At 50.3% G+C, this 18,046-nt stretch overlaps 2 protein-coding genes across 2 annotated transcripts; both read right to left on the bottom strand.

The window, feature by feature from the left end:
- Nucleotides 1-593: 593 nt before the first annotated feature.
- Nucleotides 594-1,198, bottom strand: LOC128715073 (uncharacterized). The gene is made up of 2 exons (XM_053809956.1): nt 1,007-1,198; nt 594-932 (listed from the first exon to the last, which is right to left on the bottom strand). The coding sequence occupies exons 1-2, from the start codon at nt 1,190-1,192 to the stop codon at nt 594-596; spliced, it is 525 nt and encodes a 174-aa protein (XP_053665931.1). The 5' UTR covers nt 1,193-1,198.
- Nucleotides 1,199-4,593: 3,395 nt separating this feature from the next.
- Nucleotides 4,594-17,726, bottom strand: LOC128713284 (uncharacterized). The gene is made up of 8 exons (XM_053808143.1): nt 17,707-17,726; nt 16,935-17,041; nt 12,596-14,243; nt 12,003-12,132; nt 11,705-11,935; nt 7,869-11,635; nt 7,568-7,791; nt 4,594-7,481 (listed from the first exon to the last, which is right to left on the bottom strand). The coding sequence occupies exons 1-8, from the start codon at nt 17,724-17,726 to the stop codon at nt 4,594-4,596; spliced, it is 9,015 nt and encodes a 3,004-aa protein (XP_053664118.1).
- Nucleotides 17,727-18,046: the final 320 nt, after the last annotated feature.

The raw sequence follows: 18,046 nt of genomic DNA, 5'->3' as shown, positions 1-18,046 counted from the left end.
GATCTTTCATGTGTTGTTTTCGTTCCTGTGCTAGTGAAAAGTATTATTACAAAATGGGTTTCAACACCGCAGTATAGAGGAGCGTGTAAAAGTCACTCGGTGAAAGGCTATCGATACCAAAACAAACGGCCAGTGAAAATATCCGGCAATAGTGCGTTATTGCTCTGTGGATATGTGCAGTGCAGATCATCTCTCCCTCCCTCGCTCACCTCAAAAAGCAAACGGAGCGGTGAAGTGCGATGAGATGATGAGGTAGTAAGCAGACAGAAGCTAGCTAAACTCGTAACCAATAGTTCCGATCACAAACAAACGCCCAATGATCCCCCACTAAAACCCGCCACACAAACACACATAGAACACAGTAAAAAGGCAAAGAACCTAATGTTAATGTACGGCTAGCAGCAGCGGCTCGTTATGAGACGTACGTGTATAATTGAGATATAATAAAAAGATTTATTGTTGTGAGATCTGATAGGCTTTAGTAGCGAGGTGGTGTGCGGTGGAGATGATTACACGATCACAATGTTCTTGCCCTATTTGATCAATGTGGGCCACAGGGTAACAAAATAACACAATTAGAACGCGGAGATGCTTTAACATTCCTCTCGAATTCTTTCGAGAGTTGTCGATCGGTGTCGGCGTAGCTGCGGCTGATTGGAGCCAACTTTCGGCGTCAGGGGCACGATCGCAATGTTCGATTGTTCACCGAACGATATCCGTGCCCGGCTACCCTGGGCACTGTGGCCAGGTCGAGCACAGTACCAGTGTTCCACCTCAGCCGCCACTATTAGCGATACTGCATCGTACTGTTGATGCTCGATCCGGAACGCATCGCTGTTGGAGGTTTCGATGTACCAATGGAAAGCCTGCAGCAATGGTCGCGGTTGTCCTTTGCCGATCGTTCGTAGTTCCTCTGCCAGCACCGCATTGTACTGTGAAACCGAAGGAAACGGACAACGTTAGCACTTAAGGTCTTTACGTTTTAAAAGAATTGTTCCCATCGTACCCATTTGTAGTGTTTATACGCCGCCACACCCATACTGTTCCGTTCGGCACGCTTCGTCTGAAGATGTCGCTGCAACTCGTACAAACTAACCGTACAAATGCTGTCCAGCGTAACCGAAGGGGCCTTTCCGGCAACCGGACTGTACGCCAGGAAAACAACATCGACGCGCGGTATCTGAGAGGCCATCGAGAAGCGTTCGCAGTAGAGACACCGATACACAACACCACTTTCGATCGTGAAATCAGAAATGACACCGGCTAACAGCACCAGCCGTAGATCGAAAGTGATCAGGAGACTTTGAACTGGGTACCTGCTGGGCAAGCTGCGCTTATCAGTTACACATACAGATAAGCGACCCTGTGGATGACGCATGTGTGCATCGGTTTCAGATCGTTCAAGTCAGCGGTGTCAAACTGCGATCAGTGTTAAAAATCGATTAACAACATAAGAAATCAAAACCATCCGAATTAAGGCATGATGACAGTATTGAACGCTTGTTTTCTAGGCTTTAATTAAACAACAAAACCGAATCTCCTGTTTTCCGTGACGCTCCCCAATGTATAGCAATTCAATTTGACTTAATTGAAAAATAAAATAATAAAACATGTCCAGCTTACCAAATCGTATTGACACACCTGACGAATGGGAAAGATAAATGTGTCACCCGCAGTTACCTGCGTACGGCATGGGCTCCTGCGATGTACCAAGTGCAATTTTTAAACTTTTCGAATGGTTTTCGCAACGGCCGGCCGAGTGACACCGGGTACATTTGCTACCAGGCTACCATGCAGCTTGCAGGTGTGCTCAATTACTCCTTTGCCCACTCACGCGAACGGATTACGCACACTGCTGATCAGCGTCTTCTTCCCCTCGCTGATAACAACAGATGCTGCCGCTTGGTCACGCAGCAGGCGAGTGAAAAGGTACAACGGCTAGGTGTGTACTCTCAGCCTCAGCGATGAGATGTCGAACATGTTCTCCTGTTACTTCGGATCGGAAAACGAAGCGGATTGAGTGGAATTTTTTCGTAATGCGGGATTTTGTGGCACCGTCGTCGAACGAAATGGGAACGAATGCGATGCCAGGGGACCATGTTTTCTGGCAGTCGGCATCAACTCACTGCTCGCGGTGTGTGCGGGAACGAAAGGTGAAATGATCGTGAGATTCATAGCAACCTCCTTGTCGCTCCAGCTTGAATCCATAATCTCATTTTGTTTTTCTTTCTTTCTCTATTTCTTTAGAACAACGCAAAACAACGGGCTTCCTTCGATTCGTATATTCTCTTTATGTTCTTTCCACAGCGAGTGTTTTGTTGTTGTATATATCATTTAAATCGGCTTACACAATAGAAAGGGGGCTTAGCTGATAGGATGTTTCAATCGTTACACCACTTGCGTGTGTGTTTTTTTACAAAATATGTATATGTATATAATGTTTCTTCATGATACGCACGCCTGTGCGTATGCTCATCATAAATATGCGGTGTATATATGTTTTAGGAGGTTGTGTTTAGCTGTTTTCCAGGACAGGATCCAATTCGCACCATGTTGCACATGGCCCTAATCAATCCATTCATCTGTTCTCGGTGTGTTATCTCTCAGGTGGTTTGTCTGTTTGTTTTGCTGTAGTGGGGTTGTAAAACTGGCTTCTGACTAGCGATACAGGTGTTGTACGCTCTCTGCTATTCGTAGGAAGATCCGAAGGAAACTGATTACAAATTAGTGTTTGCTGCACTTGGAAGCAATCTATCGGTCGGCTCGCTGTTCTCTGTTCCAGCATTATTGATCCATTTCGTCCTTAAACTACCATGTATATGACTGTACGTATGTTACCATCATGCTACGCGCGCGTGTGTGAGTTTGTATGTAAAAATCAATTAGTGCATTCTCTTCTTAGTCTACCTTGTTCTTATCCCCTATATGTATATATATCATTTTGTTCCATTCATTTCCACAGTTTGACACGTTTTTGTTTCACGTTTATCGCTTATGTTCTCTAGCATTTCGCATTGCTAGTTTGCTGTAGACTGGGGGTGGCATTACCCTATTTGCTTATCGCTTAACTAGGTGAAACAGGTTTGATATTACGGTTAGCATTAATATGGCGTGTGTAGCAATAAACCCGATGAACCCAAGAAGCAGACGGCCTACTAGATTAAACCCATCAGCACAGCACAGCACTGGGCACAGCTCAAAAGGAAAGGGGAATCCAATTCAAACATCTCAGTATCCTTCGCTTTTCCTGCCCAAAAGCGAAGGGGAAAACAAACAAGTAACCAAGAATTGCACAACGTGCGTGGAAGACAAATAAGACGAAGAGTTGGAAGAAGTGCTCCCGTGCTTGCCAGGGACACACTAAACGGAACGGAAAGCGCCTATAAGATATATCGTCTGATCGTTTGTATTTTCTCTGCTGTTTTGTTGCCTGGTCATTCAATGGTATGATATGCAAGACGAGACGTGTCCACCCGGTGGATTGGCCTGTTGTTGTTGGTGGTGGTGGCGATGACGCCGACGTGAAAAGGGAACTACAAAACTACACGAAAACTGTGTTAAGTTTGGTCTCCATCAACTGGTAGTACAAAAATTAAAATCGCCCATCACACGGTGAGTGAGCGGCACGCAAAAAACCGTATGCCCGTATAAAAATAGATGTATATAATTGATACATACATTTTGTGTATAAAGTTTAGGTAATACGTAGACGTTGTTCTATGCGTATATAGTACTGGTTATCGCTTCATTTACGAGAAGAGTCATCCAGCAATCCAGCAATAATGCTCTTCGGCTATTCGTGTGATCAAATTATTCAAGAAAATATACGTCTTGGTCTGCCATTCCTGTGGTGATTTGTGTGCTCTTCACAGCTCTCCTGTCCCACGATGACACTCTTGTTTCAGGTTCGTTTAGGTTCATAAGTTAAAAACGGACGCTCATCAACCGGTACACTACTTTCTCTCTACTTCTCGCGTACTCCGCGTCTGAAAAGGGTTCCGCTTTCAATTCTACCTCTACCAATCTAATAAACGATATGCTTCACTTTGTTTTCATTTTTCATTCGGCATGAACCATTCACGCGGTGGACTTTCCTTACATCCAGACCAGGTCCAGGAATTCGATAGCGATGCTTGATTCAATTCACTGTATCGTTTGTGTACGGTGTTGGTTCTTGCTTCTACGTATATCTGCTTGAATGATGTTTCTTATGCAATGAGCTTACGACACGCACCTTCCCGGAACACGGAACGCAACCGCACCGTACTACTAGCGGTATATCTTCTATCACACCTCGGAACCACTTTTGGAACCGATCTTTACTTGGCTGTGCTAGTATTATTCTGCTATTGTTATACTGCTTAAAACCTATTCGACAACGGGTTGATCAAATCAAGGTGTCCGACCCCAGTAAAGAACACTAAACTATTCTAAATTTTGCATTTAAAATCCACTTCATGGCTTGCTTGGCACAACGCTGCACTTATCGAGCTAAAACTGCATCACAGTCCACCATTACCGAACACCATCTTGGCGTGGCGGTGGTGGTGCTGGTATTAGTAGTAGTATCAACTGGTATTCATCGCCTTCGTACTAGCAATTGCTGCTCGCAGCTCCTTCTACCGATAGGCAATGTTTCGGTGCTGCTGCGGGTTGGTTAGGAGCCACTGAAGTTCCTTCCAATTCGGTCACGTACCGGACACGCTTTGCTTCGGTATCGTCGGAACCCGTTGCATCATCCGATTTTCGCTTCACGTTGTTATTAATGTTCCGCTGTTGATCCTCATCGCGATCAACAACTTCAGCATTCATCCCATTCATCCCTGTCATCGGTGGCTGGGAAGCGTCCTCTTCGTTGTCCTCGCAGCTATCAGTTTCGTTGCCGCTAGTTCCTCCGGCAGTGCCGGCACCGCCACAACTACTTGAAGAACTGCTGCTACTGCTGCTGCTGCTACTACTACTACTGTGAGTACCATTGCCTCCACCAGGTAGCACCTTTGCAGGATCCTTGACATTGAGGCGCGTTGCAAGCCGCTTCAAACTGGACAGCGAATTCTCACAATCTGACGTATCGATCTCAGTGAGGTTTGTGCCGGATCGTTCAATCTCGGTGTATGTTCCAAACGGCAGCTTCCCCAGACACTCCAGCTTCAGGACGTGCATCTTGGAGCGCAAATGTTTCGCCAGATGGCCGTGAATGCGGAAGCCCACCTCGCAGTCACGGCAATAGAACGGTCGGGGGTTGCTGTCCGTGGCTACACCAAACGTCGTCGTCATCGAGACTTTGTTACGGTGCGTTGCCGACCGTTCGTGCTTTAGGTAGAGCCCTTGTGATCGAAAACTGGTACCACACGGTTCACACCGATACTTTCGCTCCATGTAGTGGATGTTCATGTGAATGCTGAGCTGCGACTGTTTGTGGAATTTTTTGTTGCACACCTCACAAACCGGACGTCCTCCATCTTCCTGGTGCATTGACGCGAAGGCACTCGGCGGTGTACCGACAAAGTCAGACGCGTTCCCACGCACACCGGTGGTTTTGAAGCCTTCCTCCCCAACCACGACCACTTTACGAGCAGGAGCCACAATACTGCCGGCAGCACCGACCTCCGAGCCTGGTTGTGGTGCCGCTACAGCGGGTGCCACCGGAGCCGGAAGATTTCCGCCCGAAGAAGACTGCTGTAGTTGTTGAGAGGCCGACGAAACTGCGGCGGGTACTTGAGCCGCCGTCCCTTCCGATCCTCCCGCAAGTGTCTCTTGCTCAGTTGATACGACACCAGCGCCTAGTGAACCCAATGCACTCTCACTTTCCGTACGCTTACGAACGTTCGTTACCGCTTGTGCCAGCTTCAGGTACTCGGAGGCCAACGTTTTGGCGCTTTCTGGCACGGGAGGAACGACTGCTTTCGCGTGCGAAGAATTTGTACTGTTGCATCTAGGACGGGAAGTTGCAGCAGCTTCCGATTCGACCACCGGTTGTGCGCGAGACACATCGAGCTTCAGTGAACCTGCGGCGATTTCGGCCAGCGTGTCCATTGGTGATGCGTTTTCCGATACCAGCGGACAATCGTTGCCCATCATTCGTACAGAACTGATCGTAGCGGGCTTAGCGCTGTTCGGAACAATCTCGCCAACTGTTTTGTCTTTCTCCAGTTCCACTCCTACCGAAGGACTTTTCGACTCGCGTTTTACTGCGGGTTCCACCGCTAGCGGTGAAGACCGGTGTCGTTCGTTCTTGCCGCTGAAGATTCGATAAACACGCTCGGTAGATGTCGTTGCTACCGCAGTGGCTGTCGAACAGGTAGTGTTGGAGGATGCATTAGCTGGTATCGTCGCGGGACAAACGGGTGGTATGGTAGCTCCCAAGCCCGGTGGTGGAATAACTGCTGGCGGAGGTGTTGCTTTAGCGGCTATGATTGGAACTGCCACGCGGGCAGCAAGACTGTAGGCTTCTTCTTCGCGACGCTGCGATACAACTTCGCGAACAACAGGATTACAAAGCGGATCCGGAATCGGACTCTCCCTCATCGCAATGCTACTGCTGGTGTTGGGTTTCATCTGACTTTGCTTGATTCGCGTGTCCTGCAAAGCGCGCTCCTTCAGGTATTCGTGGAAGTATGCATTTTCATCAACACCAGCACCACCGGGTGTAGCGCCGCCGGTCGGTTCGAACGGACCGGTCACTAGCGGAATTTTGTCCGTGTTTGAGACAAGGGTAGTTAGCAGGTTGGCCGCACCAGTTATCGGTGCTAGCACATCCGATACACGTACAATTACCTGCTGCTGCTGCTGCTGCTGTTGCTGTTGGGGATTAGGCCAGTTGTTCTCGTGATGCGGTTGCAGTATCTGTTCACGATCGTACCGAACATGCGCCGGCGGATGATGCCAACTGTTGGAAGCTGGCTGCGATTGTAACGGCGTTACCATGGCGAGTGGTTGCTGTGGTGCACGGTCATACGGTCCGTGCTGTACCGACGCGTTCGGTTGCACCGATTGTGGGCGTGCTTTCTTCGTCAGATCAATTGGTCGCGCTGTGTCGTCCTCATCGTCCGCATCTCCGGCTTGTGCAGCCGCTTCGTCGCTAGCCGAGGGGAACGGTCGGTCGCCGTCACGACGCCGTTTGCCCACATTCGGATCGGAATAGTACTGCTCGTGTTTCAGCAGGTTAAACTCCACCTTTGGTCCACCGCCGTAGGTTATGATGCGCCTCGGTGGCTCTGTCTTCGTTGTACTCGATGGCGATTGGGGACGAAGCTTTGGAGAGCTAGCAGTGTTGTAACCATGCCTCTGTTGTTGTTCCGGTGTGAGATAAGAATTTATATGTTGCGTTATGTATTCAGCGACAGCTTCCGGCTCTCCGCCAGCTCCCGGAGCACCAGGTTGCTGCCCTGTGCTGCTGCAAGCCGACGTTGGACGCGTCATCGAAAGGGATAATAATCCTTCGGCAGCCTCGTGCTCCGGTAAACGACTTTTAAGTTCTTCTGCGAAAACGAGAAGCAAAACACCGTTAGAAATGAGAAATTTCGAGGGGGAAATGTTTTTGAAGACACCGTTTAAAGATACTTACCACTGTCATCAGTGTCATCGCCATCGGTGTCAGTAGCAGTATCCGAGTCGCCCGGGATTGTTGATGTTCGCTCGCTGGAAATCGACTGTTGGTCTCCTTCGATATCGATATCGGCACCATCATCGTCCACATGCACAGGTACCGGATTCAGTCCCAATTCCTTACACTTCTTAAAGTGGCTCTTCGACTTCATGTGCTTCGTCAAGTTTCCTTTCGTTTTAAAGCTAAAGAAATAAAAGAGATGCGTCGGAATGAGTCAAACGAAATACCAGATTGGAGGAGGATTATTGGTTCTACGTACTGGAAGCTGCAGTACTGGCACGAGTACGGTCGAACGTCAGTATGCGTTCGGATATGCTTCTTTAGCATCGAAGGTTTCTTGCACCGTATGCCACATTCGTTGCATACGTACTTTCCGCGACCTCGTCCTCGCACGTACGTGTACTCTTCGGTGCTCTCGAAACCACCGGAGAGTGCTCTTTCTGCCGAGGCACTGCGTGACGGATGCCGAGTATCACCACCGATGAGAATTTCCGACTGTTTCGACTTTTCGCTGTACGGCGACAGTGAGCGGCGCTGATGATCGAAAGCACCGATGCTAGACACCGTCGTAGGGGGCATAGAGTTGGTCGGTTGTTGCGATGCTAGTGATGCCAGCACGTAGGCCGGTGGACAAGGTACGTTCGATTTCACCTCAACCGGACTTACACGAACTTTAAACTCGCAAGACGACGATGACGAGGATGACGGAGCTGCAGAGGAGGTGGGTTCTCCCCTGTATCTACCACTACCGGAACCGGTACTACTACTGCTGTTAACGACAGTCAGAGGGATTGTCTTGGAACCGGCAATTGCGTACCGTCGATCACGATGTTGGTTAGAGTCGTACAGTGACAGTACCGTCACTTGCTTTAGCCCAAGCGGATGCGGATCATTCTCCGGGTGCACCTGCCAATTGCTGTACATGGAGAGTTGCTTCGATGTCTGGCAATAGAACGGCTGAGTCTTATTGACAGTACAGTAGAACGGTTTCGTGCTCGATTTCAATCCGATGTTCGTGTACGCGTGCCCGTTAAAGTAAAGTTCGCGACAACTCTTCGATGGGCGCGGCGTTTCGGGAGAGATCAGTGGCATCGTGTTGTTTGTGGGCGTAATACCGTGATGGCGTTTCGGCGTGAACGTTCCTGGTTTTAGTGGCAACGTATTTGGTCGCAGAAATCGATTCGGTTTAGATGGTGGAGCTGTTACATTATCTTGTGCCGAAGAAGTACTTCCATCTTGAGAGGCAGACACGGCCGGTGGTGGAGGCGGTGGTGGTGGTTTAATCAAAATATCCGACTTGGCAATCACTGTTTCGAAGTGGAAATGGCGCACTTCGTCCGGCTTCGAAACAGGCGTCATCTCTCGCTTTCGGGGACTTATATTATCGGCCATACGGGTGAAGTTGAAGCTTTTCTTGGGGGCGGGAGGCGAAGGACTGCTGAAATCGAGTGACTGTTGTTTCGCCGGTGACCAAATTTCCGATCGGTTGAGCCCATTTTTCGGTGTTCCCGTTTTCTTGGACTGTTCTACGGCCACGGGAGGCATTTGTTCACCGGATGCTACAGTATAAGGGCCTCGAGACCCAACCGTAGCCAGCAAAGAAGAACTACCTATTTGGTGTGGTTTATAGTGTGGCATCGAGCTAGCGTCGATGTTCAGACCAGTGGCATTGATGCTTGGCACGGTAGTCCCAGGCACAACGATGGTTAGAAGCGATTGCGAATTCGTACAACTTTGGCTAGTTCGTGTCGAAGGCATCAGATCCATCTGTGGGCTGGCGGAGGAAAGTGTATTCGGTCCGGGAATACCTTGAACGAATGGAATCAGCTTTCCACCGTGCACTATCTGGGATGCTTGGCCTGGAGCAGGAGCCGCTGGCAACGTTAGCGGGTTATACGCCGTAATGGAATTGATGGGAGGAAAATGGAAGTGTGTTGGTGGTGCTACTACCGGTTTCGGTGCAACGGTTACGATCGTGTTTGATCGCGGACGAACGGTTGGAGGCGATTCTGTGGGTTTTGCAATCTCCATTAACGTTCCACCGGAATGCAGCGTGCGGCGGAAATGAAGCTCTCGTTGATGAGACTCGTCGTCCTCGACGTCCACGCTGCTGTTGTACTGCATGTACGTTCCACCGGAGCCATAACGATGCACATTCATCGGTCCCGTTACGCTGTCCGTTGTCTTCAGTTCCCCCTCACGGGAGCGTTCAACAACTTCGACTTCACCGCCAAACAACTGTAGATTGTTACTAGCACCAGAACCGGACGCGATCGCCTCGGATGTGGGCGGATCAACCGTACCCACACGTGCCCGCTTTGATGATCCTTCATTCGAGTCAGGGTTAGAGTTAATCTTACGCGGCGACTTTCCACTCTCCACTAACCGTGTGTTTCCAAGCAATGGTCCTGGAGAGGGCAAAGGGTTTTGAACCGTATCGATAACACCTGATGTTTTCGATCCTGATGCGCTAGCGACAGTTTGCGATGAAGATGATGACGATGACGGTGAATCAGCGGCGGTCGGAAGGGTAATGTTTTCCGGTTTCACTTTCGGTCGCGTAAGCTGGGATTTGGCAAGCTTCGATAATGAGGATGGATTCCGTCCTGCCGGTGGATTTAGTGAAGAACGGGCTAGATTTTTCAAGCTGCTTACGGACCTCGAACGAATGTAGGATGCAGCCGACGGTGAACCAACCGGGCTGATCGGTGCGCTAGACGATGCCGAAGGACTGTTTAGTGAACTGCCGCCGCCCTGACAGTAACGGATCATATGATACTTGAGCGAATCCACGTCGCGGAACGATACGTTGCACATTTTGCACGTGTACAGATTTTCACCATTCTCACCATCCGGATTCTGCACTACGCCGAAACCACGTGAGTTCAACAGTAGATCCTTGATGATCGAGCGTTCCGGATTTTGTGGATGGTTGGCAACGGTTAGTGGAGGAGTTGGTGTAGGTGTCGGTCGGTGTGGTCGATCCGCTGAGGTTATCTGAGTGGATGGTAGTGTCGATACTTGAATGTGCAACGGCACATGAGGTGGCTGGGATGCAACTGTGCTTACAGCGGCTATTGAAGTCGCGGTAGTAGTGCAAGCGGTGGTTAACGACAACAGTGATCCAGAGGTAGAAGAACTGCTCGCAACAATCACCACTGGCGATGGTTCACGTGTGCGTTTTCGGTATGGAGGCAAGGGATGGTGCTGTTGGATCCCTTCTGGCGATTCTTCCGGTGGTGTGGGTGCCGGGACCGCTACCAGCAATGACGAAGAAATAGTGGGAGTAGGTGTGGGAACCGAAGCTCTAGCGATGACCTGCACAGATTCAGCTGTGTTTGCTTTGGTAAGATTCAACGGTTGAAAATGGATCGCTCCGTCTCCCATTGAGGAACTATTGCTACCGCTTGGCACAACAACGCTCTCCGGTCCATTCGATAGATGGTGGGATTGCTGTAGATGACTTCCCATCACTGGAGGAATACCACCCAGTGCAATCATTGACCCGGGTGCCGGAACCATTTGCTGTTGCTGTAAGGCAACCATCGACTTCGGCGTCACTACCGGTTTACTGTTTAAATTTATCACATTTGGCTGTGCCTGCTGCTGATGCTGATGCACATAACTTATGTATTGATGCTGTTGATGTTGCTGTTGTAATAAGTGCTGCTGCTGCTGCTGCTGCTGTTGGTGAAGCTGCTGTTGCTGTTGCTGGAATTGCAATTGCTGCATCTCTTCGGTTTGCCGCTTGTGGAGCAGTGCATTTGCTAAACGAGAAGGCGCACTGTCCTGACTAACAGCCGTATGCTGCAGACCACCAACACCAGCACTGGTATTGTAGTTCGCCGAAACGGAGTTACTCGATGTAGCGGCTGTGCTTGAACCACTCACTGAAATGCCGCGACTGATTCCGGTTATTTTGTGGTACTTTTTCTGTAGCGGCGCCTCCACCACCTCGACGATGGCTTCATTTTGCGAGATCAGCTTCGAGATGTGCTGCTCGAGTGATTCCACATTTTGACCGTTCTAGAAACGAAAACATGCTCTCGGTTATTTACTCCATACTTTACACCTGAATTTACTAATTACACTCACCAAATAGTGAGGTACCGTCGGAGTTACGCTGTTAGACGATCCGCCAATAACCGATGGTCCCGCGGGTTGCTGAGCTCCAGAAGTGCTTCCTCCGATCAATCCTATGTGAGGTTTGTTATCAAACCGGGTATACAAAGCAGCATTGTGGAATTTAGGTTTATAGGGTTTCTCCATCAGCAGCTGCTGGGGCGAGTTTACGCGATCATCCATCGGTGATCCTCGATAGTTCATCTGAAACGTACGATCCACATTAATTCAGACTCCTGTGTTGCGTAGTGCGGAAGGTTAGTGAACTTACTATTTCCGATCCGCTGTTACTAAGCTCCTTATCGTCTATATCGGACCCTCCAAGAGAACCGCCGTCCTCGTCCAGCAGGGACAACCCGGAGGTATCTTCTCCTTGGCTTTTGGATGCGTGCGCACGGGAGCTGCAAAACAATATATGCTTAATATATGAAACATCTAGACTACCAACAAAAAATCTATGATTGTAATCGGATAAGACACTGAAAAGTGTACATGAAGCAAATAGTTTTGCTATTTGTCACGAGTTCTTCACGAGGACCCCTTGCACCGTCGGTACATATTTCCGACGCGAAGTAAAACGCGTTCTCACAGCTGCTGGTATTGCGCCAAACAACACACAACGCTCCACTGATAAGGAAGGAAATGCGTCACGAGAAACGCAATCAAACCGCAAGCCTATGTTAGATCACTCGATGCGAATGGAATGAGAAGTACAGACGTATAGGTTGTACGCATTGTACGCCGCCTTTTCACACGACACGGTCTGACACTGTTCAGTGTGTTGGATTATAATTTACGCTGCAAAATAAAACCCAACTTTCCAGAAGCACCTTTCAAAATCTTTTCCAACCCAACGCTACCTACCGGCGATGTTTGTAGAGATTGCTCTTGGTCTTGAAGGCGATCTCGCACAGGTCGCACTTGAACGGTCGTTCGTTCGTGTGGCGTCGGATGTGTTTCTCCAGCACCGACGGTTTGCTACAGTTCATCTGACAGTACGGACAGACGTACCGGCCCGTAGGTGTCACGGTGACGGCTGACGGTCCACTGCTGTTCGCGACCACTGTCGCCGATACGTGGTTGGTACTGATAATGGTCGCGTTGCCGTTGTTGGTGATGGTATTGGTGCTTAGATTGGCATTGGGCACCCCCGTTGGTGGGGACGGAGAACCCGAAGAACCACCGGAAGACGAAGATAGGCCGGGGTGTTGCGATCGAACCGCCACCGTTGGGACGCCACCGTTAGCGTACAGCAGCGCAGACGGATGCGGATGGTGCTGGGACGCTGGATAGCTCACAACGTACTGGACCGCGGTAGGTTTGTCGACGGCACGATTCGTCAACGCAGCTATCGATGCGACACCTAAATCACAGTTATCGTCAATTTGGGACGTCGCCGACCCGGACGATGGTACGCGCGCCACTGGCGGCAGCAACACGGCACCGTTAGCACTGAGGTTACTACCACTGTGGAGGCTAATGTTACTGCTAACACTATTACTATTACTACTGCTGTTTCTGATGTTGTCGTTTGCACTGTTTGCACTGGTAGGATGGCGGAGTTGTTGTTGCTGCGCCGAAGATGGCCCCTGAGAATGATGGCCAAAGAGCAGCGGATGGTGCGGATGCACGAGTAGCGACTGGGGAGGGAACGAAGCAATGGCAGCCACTCCAGGATGCAGCGATGGATGGAGTTGATGATATTGTTGCTGTTGTTGCTGGTGATAATCGAACGCGGCAGTGATACCGATAAGAGCCGCTCCCCTATCAGCCGTCAGTGGTGGCGGTGGACCAAATTTGTCCGCAGGTACGCTGGACGAGACGGGGTGATGGTGCACGGAGAGCACCCGATCACTGCCCTCCGTCGTCACGCCGCTTCTGCTACTGCCCGTCGACACGGCAGCCACAATTTGCGACGATTCATCACCGACGCAGCGGTCTGCAGCGATTCGCTCCGCTGCTAATGCTACGCTCGCCTCGACGGTGCTCAGCTCGTACGATCGTACCGACGTCGGCCCGGCTGGGGGAAACGAGTTTGTTGAGCATGTGGACACCACCAACGGTTGATCTGCTGACGCAACGGCATCTGCTACTTCGGGCCCCGGTCGCCCGTTCCCAGTGATCGTTGCTGTCGATGTGGTCGTGGACGATGTGATTGTAGCCGCCGTCACCGCCAGTTGCTGTTGTTGCTGCTGCTCTTCCTCTTCCGCGAGCGTGGCGCTGGCGATACGCTTGAACTTCTTGTGCAGGTACTTGAGGTTCGTGCTGGAAGTGTTGGTCGTGGAAGTCGGTACTGCTGCTACCCCTACTGCGACACCCGTCGTCAGCTGACCCTGCCGTTCTCCGCCACCATCACCGTTGGTGCTTTGCGTTGCGTTGGACAAATACTGCTGCTGTTGCCGCTGACTCACTGACGTCGCTTTGCCTTCGGTGCGGTGGTTTGCTATTTCCATAGCGGGTTTAACGCCACCATTCCCTCCACCTCCACCACGTCCACCACCACCTGGATCATCTAGATTGATAGCATGATAGAGAGAAAGAGAAAACAAAGATCAGTACAACGGGAGATAATCGAAGGAACAGCAAGATCTCCTGCACAAGAGATCACGAAAGGACGTCCCTTCACAGTTGTAGTGCTACTGTAACTACATACTAACAAACAAACTAAAAAACATCCACACGCGTCTGTTTGCGACTTTTAACTACAAGGCATACAGGTCACAAACGCTAACCTTTGTCCGTACGTGAGCCATCACTCGCGTACCGTAACATTCCAACCCCGAATTCATTGATTAGTGTGTTTGAGGGTTTACAACACCCAGTGTGCAAAAGGTTTTACTAGTGACCTTGCGAGCAGAATATGCGGAATAAATGAATTGGAGTTACAGCTAATTTAGGAGCATCGGCGTTGTAGTAAACAAAGCAATAATGGATGTGCAGCTCACGGTGTCGCGGTGTCGCGGTGTAACGCAGTAACGCATGGCTTTAAAAGGAGCAAACCACCATCAATCTACGCCAATTGACACCCACCACCAGTGACAGGCAGTGCGAACTGCGGGCAGAACTCGGCTTGATTCGTGCACAAGATGCATCCATGCCGACTGCAGTGCTAGAGCGGAAGGGATTTCTTTTGCGCCATGATTTGAATCCATAATGCTCGCTACAAACGACACATTTCCAAAGGCACAGAGAGGGGGGCAAACACACGGCTCCCGCCTCGTTGGTTGCTGTGTCGAAGGGCTGCACTAGAAACTGGTTTAAACGAAACGGGTGTTGCTGCTCCTGTAGCTGCAGAGGAGCGCCAACAAAATATTTACATGAGAAGGTGAGGTCCGGGTAATGGCACCCGTTAGACTGGGCGGCTCTTGGTATGTGGCGGCACGAGCAAACTCGTTCTTCACGTCAAAGGCGAGTTCTACCTCAGAGTTGGCGAATGTGCGAAACGCCTCAAGAAAATCCTTTTGGACACTCTGCTAAATCTAGTTCAAAGTTGGTAATCTCCTGGTAACCTGGCTCAAGACTAAACACAATGTTACCCCACTCAGTCGGCACACACACACACACCACACTCTGGCCAACCCAGGAGAGCGAATGAGATAAGCAAACAAAAGCGGGACAAAAGTAAAAGTCCACTGTCGATCGATGTCGTCTTCGGTGTTCGTTATCGGGCAGTTATCGGATCGGTTCGCCGTGCATTTCCGCGATCGCGAACGTTCCAACGAAAATGTTGGCGTGACTTATGCTTTCGACTTGCTGTTTATTGTTTTACTCTTTTCTTAAGTCGTGGGATTTCCCTTACGACAACACATTGTGTTTCGCGAAAGCGACGGAGTACAGCACGGCAAAACCGACTTCGAGGGGTTGGATAGATAAGTGGCAGAGAAAATCCATTTAATCACCGCCGTACCGCCGGAATGTTTGCCGCGGTATGATTGCATTTCGTGCGTTGATAACACACACCCCAAAATCATCCCGGTGTGTTTACATCCCGATCACTCCACCCCAATTCCACCGCATACCACGATTTTATCTTGCGTCAGGCAAGTAGTGAAGTGAATCATCACCATCGCGAAAATCATCGGTTGGAACTCCGTGTGACCGGATCGTTTCCGTTCAATAAACAGCAACAAAAAACACTGCTGGGCGATGCTGGTCTCGCAATACACCCAACAACAACAACACACACACACCCATCGGATTCTGTTCTCCGACATCAGCTGCGCAAAATGCAAATCAAGGGAATTACCTCATCCCGAGCTTCTCCACACCATATTGCGCTGACGTCATTCGCACTTGGAGCGCGTATTGTGCTCTCGGTGCTCAGAACATCCGGATGCAAAGGAGGGTGGGGGTGCGGGGGTTAAGATGACAGTAGACGCTACGGACGGGACGATGGGCCGATCAGGTTCAGGTTTAACACTTATGCAAGCATTTGCAACCCCAGACCCAGACGTACGATCGAACGAACGAACGAACGGTTGCTTAATAATTGTTTAACGGCGATTGCAGTGATGCTGTGATGCGATTAGTTCGAACCAAAACGATCTTTGTCAATGTCACGTTGTATTGTATGTTTCATAACTGCTTAATATAGTGCGCTTATATAATGTATGCGAGGGTGTATAACAGTTCCATTACATTGAAGTGCATTCCCAGCAAGAATCGGATGTTTTCCAAAGATGTTTTTTTCTTGAGACATTGGCGAGTGTTTCATGCAGAACACGACGGACGGCGTATAAGTCTTCGTTTGCTTCGTTAAATTTCCATTCGCTTTTCGCGTGCATGTTCGCGGATCGAGCCAACGGATCAATTACCAAACCCCCGCGCGGCTTCGCTCGATCACCAATTCAACCGACAGGCGACACCAGAAAACATCTGCCCCGGTCACACACACACACGCTCGTTGTATGTGTGTAACACATCGCATGTGCCCGCGTATGATCTGTGTCACGCGTGCGGTGGAAAGAGACGAGAGACTGCGAGATTAGGGGATGACCGTCATTTATGGACTCGCGATCACCAAACACCTAGTTCCAGTCCACCCTCACTCCCAGCGTTCCATTATCGACCGACTCGCATCGGAGCGCTCGCCCAGAAGCGTAGTTTCTCGAATAAACAACACAAAACGCACACACATATTGAAAAAAAAAACAACAACCGTTTACGCATACATTGGTCAATAGTCAGCACGCGCGATTTCAACCTCGACCTCTCTCGTTCTCTTTCTCTGTCTCTTCTTTACACCACGCGAAGGTTGAACCCGGGCGGGGGTTGGTGTCGGGGAAGGTGAACACGCTTGGGGTGGAGGTTCTGGTTGACGCAAGCGTTGTGTGTCTCCCACGTCACGTCATCAACGCAAAACAAGCGCGAAATTCACCGCGACAACACACGGTGCGCGCCGTGTGTCCGCTACGGGAACCACTCATCATACACACCAATGCGCGCATCGAGGGTGGAGGGTGGTTTCGTAAAATCGGCAATCGCAACGAACGAGCTCCCGCACCGCACACCGCAACCCCAAGGCAGCACCCCAACCAAAGCTACCCAGTGGGTGGGTGGAATAGGGTGGGCCGGGTTTTGGGAGGCAGGAGAACGAAGGAGCAACGAATTGCCAACGGTGTGCGCCATTCATCGAAAGGCACAAAAGTAGCGAAAAAAAAAACCCGGTGCACACGACGATCATCCGATCGAACACGGGGGGTGTAAAGAGAAGACAGGCAAAAAAAAAACACACACATCCAAGCGTACTGTAGCGCCAAAGGTTTACCTGTCGCGTAAACGGCGACTGGTAAGCTTACGTGGGGAGAGAGAGAGCCCAACCTTCAAACCCCATCCGATGTGTCGGAGCTCTGTTATCGCTCGCTAAGCCCGCTCGGACGCGGACGGGTGCTATTTCGAACGCGAAGTCTTCGAACGAAACTGACCAACACTCACCGTTGGGTGGGAGAATGACAGAAGCGCGACGTTGCACGTACCCATGCAAAAATTCATACATCACCTAACCACACACAGAGACATACCAACCCCTCCCCGTCAAGCATCCACCACACTCAGTTCGTCAAAATATTGCCCGCCATTAAAATCGGGGGGAACCCGATAATGGACGGGCGTCTGATTCTTTCCTCACACGAACGAGTGCGTGGTGGCACGAACGAGTTTGGGGTGCGCAAGAATTACGCGGGCTCCCGGCGCATTCGCCCTCCACCCTAATACGTGGCTGTGTGTGCGGCGGCGCCCCAGTTGTACTGTGGCAGTGCTTTGTGTGTGGAACCGTCGATGCCGATCATACGAAAATGAAACCATCCGCGCGTAATG

Source organism: Anopheles marshallii, chromosome 3, assembly GCF_943734725.1.
Source record: "Anopheles marshallii chromosome 3, idAnoMarsDA_429_01, whole genome shotgun sequence".
NCBI classification, from domain to species: Eukaryota; Metazoa; Arthropoda; class Insecta; order Diptera; family Culicidae; genus Anopheles; species Anopheles marshallii.
This window is presented reverse-complemented; position numbering and strand designations above follow the sequence as displayed.

Bases quoted from the DNA above. Each gene is read 5' to 3' on its own strand.
- LOC128715073 (XM_053809956.1), bottom strand. From the start codon at position 1,192: ATGGCCTCTCAGATACCGCGCGTCGATGTTGTTTTCCTGGCGTACAGT. The intron at 933-1,006 runs GTACGATGGGAA...TCGGTTTCACAG, and splicing joins CGTATAAACACTACAAATGG to TACAATGCGGTGCTGGCAGA.
- LOC128713284 (XM_053808143.1), bottom strand. From the start codon at position 17,726: ATGTATGAATTTTTGCATGG. The intron at 11,636-11,704 runs GTGAGTGTAATT...TTTCGTTTCTAG, and splicing joins CGACGGTACCTCACTATTTG to AACGGTCAAAATGTGGAATC. The intron at 7,792-7,868 runs GTACGTAGAACC...TTATTTCTTTAG, and splicing joins TGCCAGTACTGCAGCTTCCA to CTTTAAAACGAAAGGAAACT.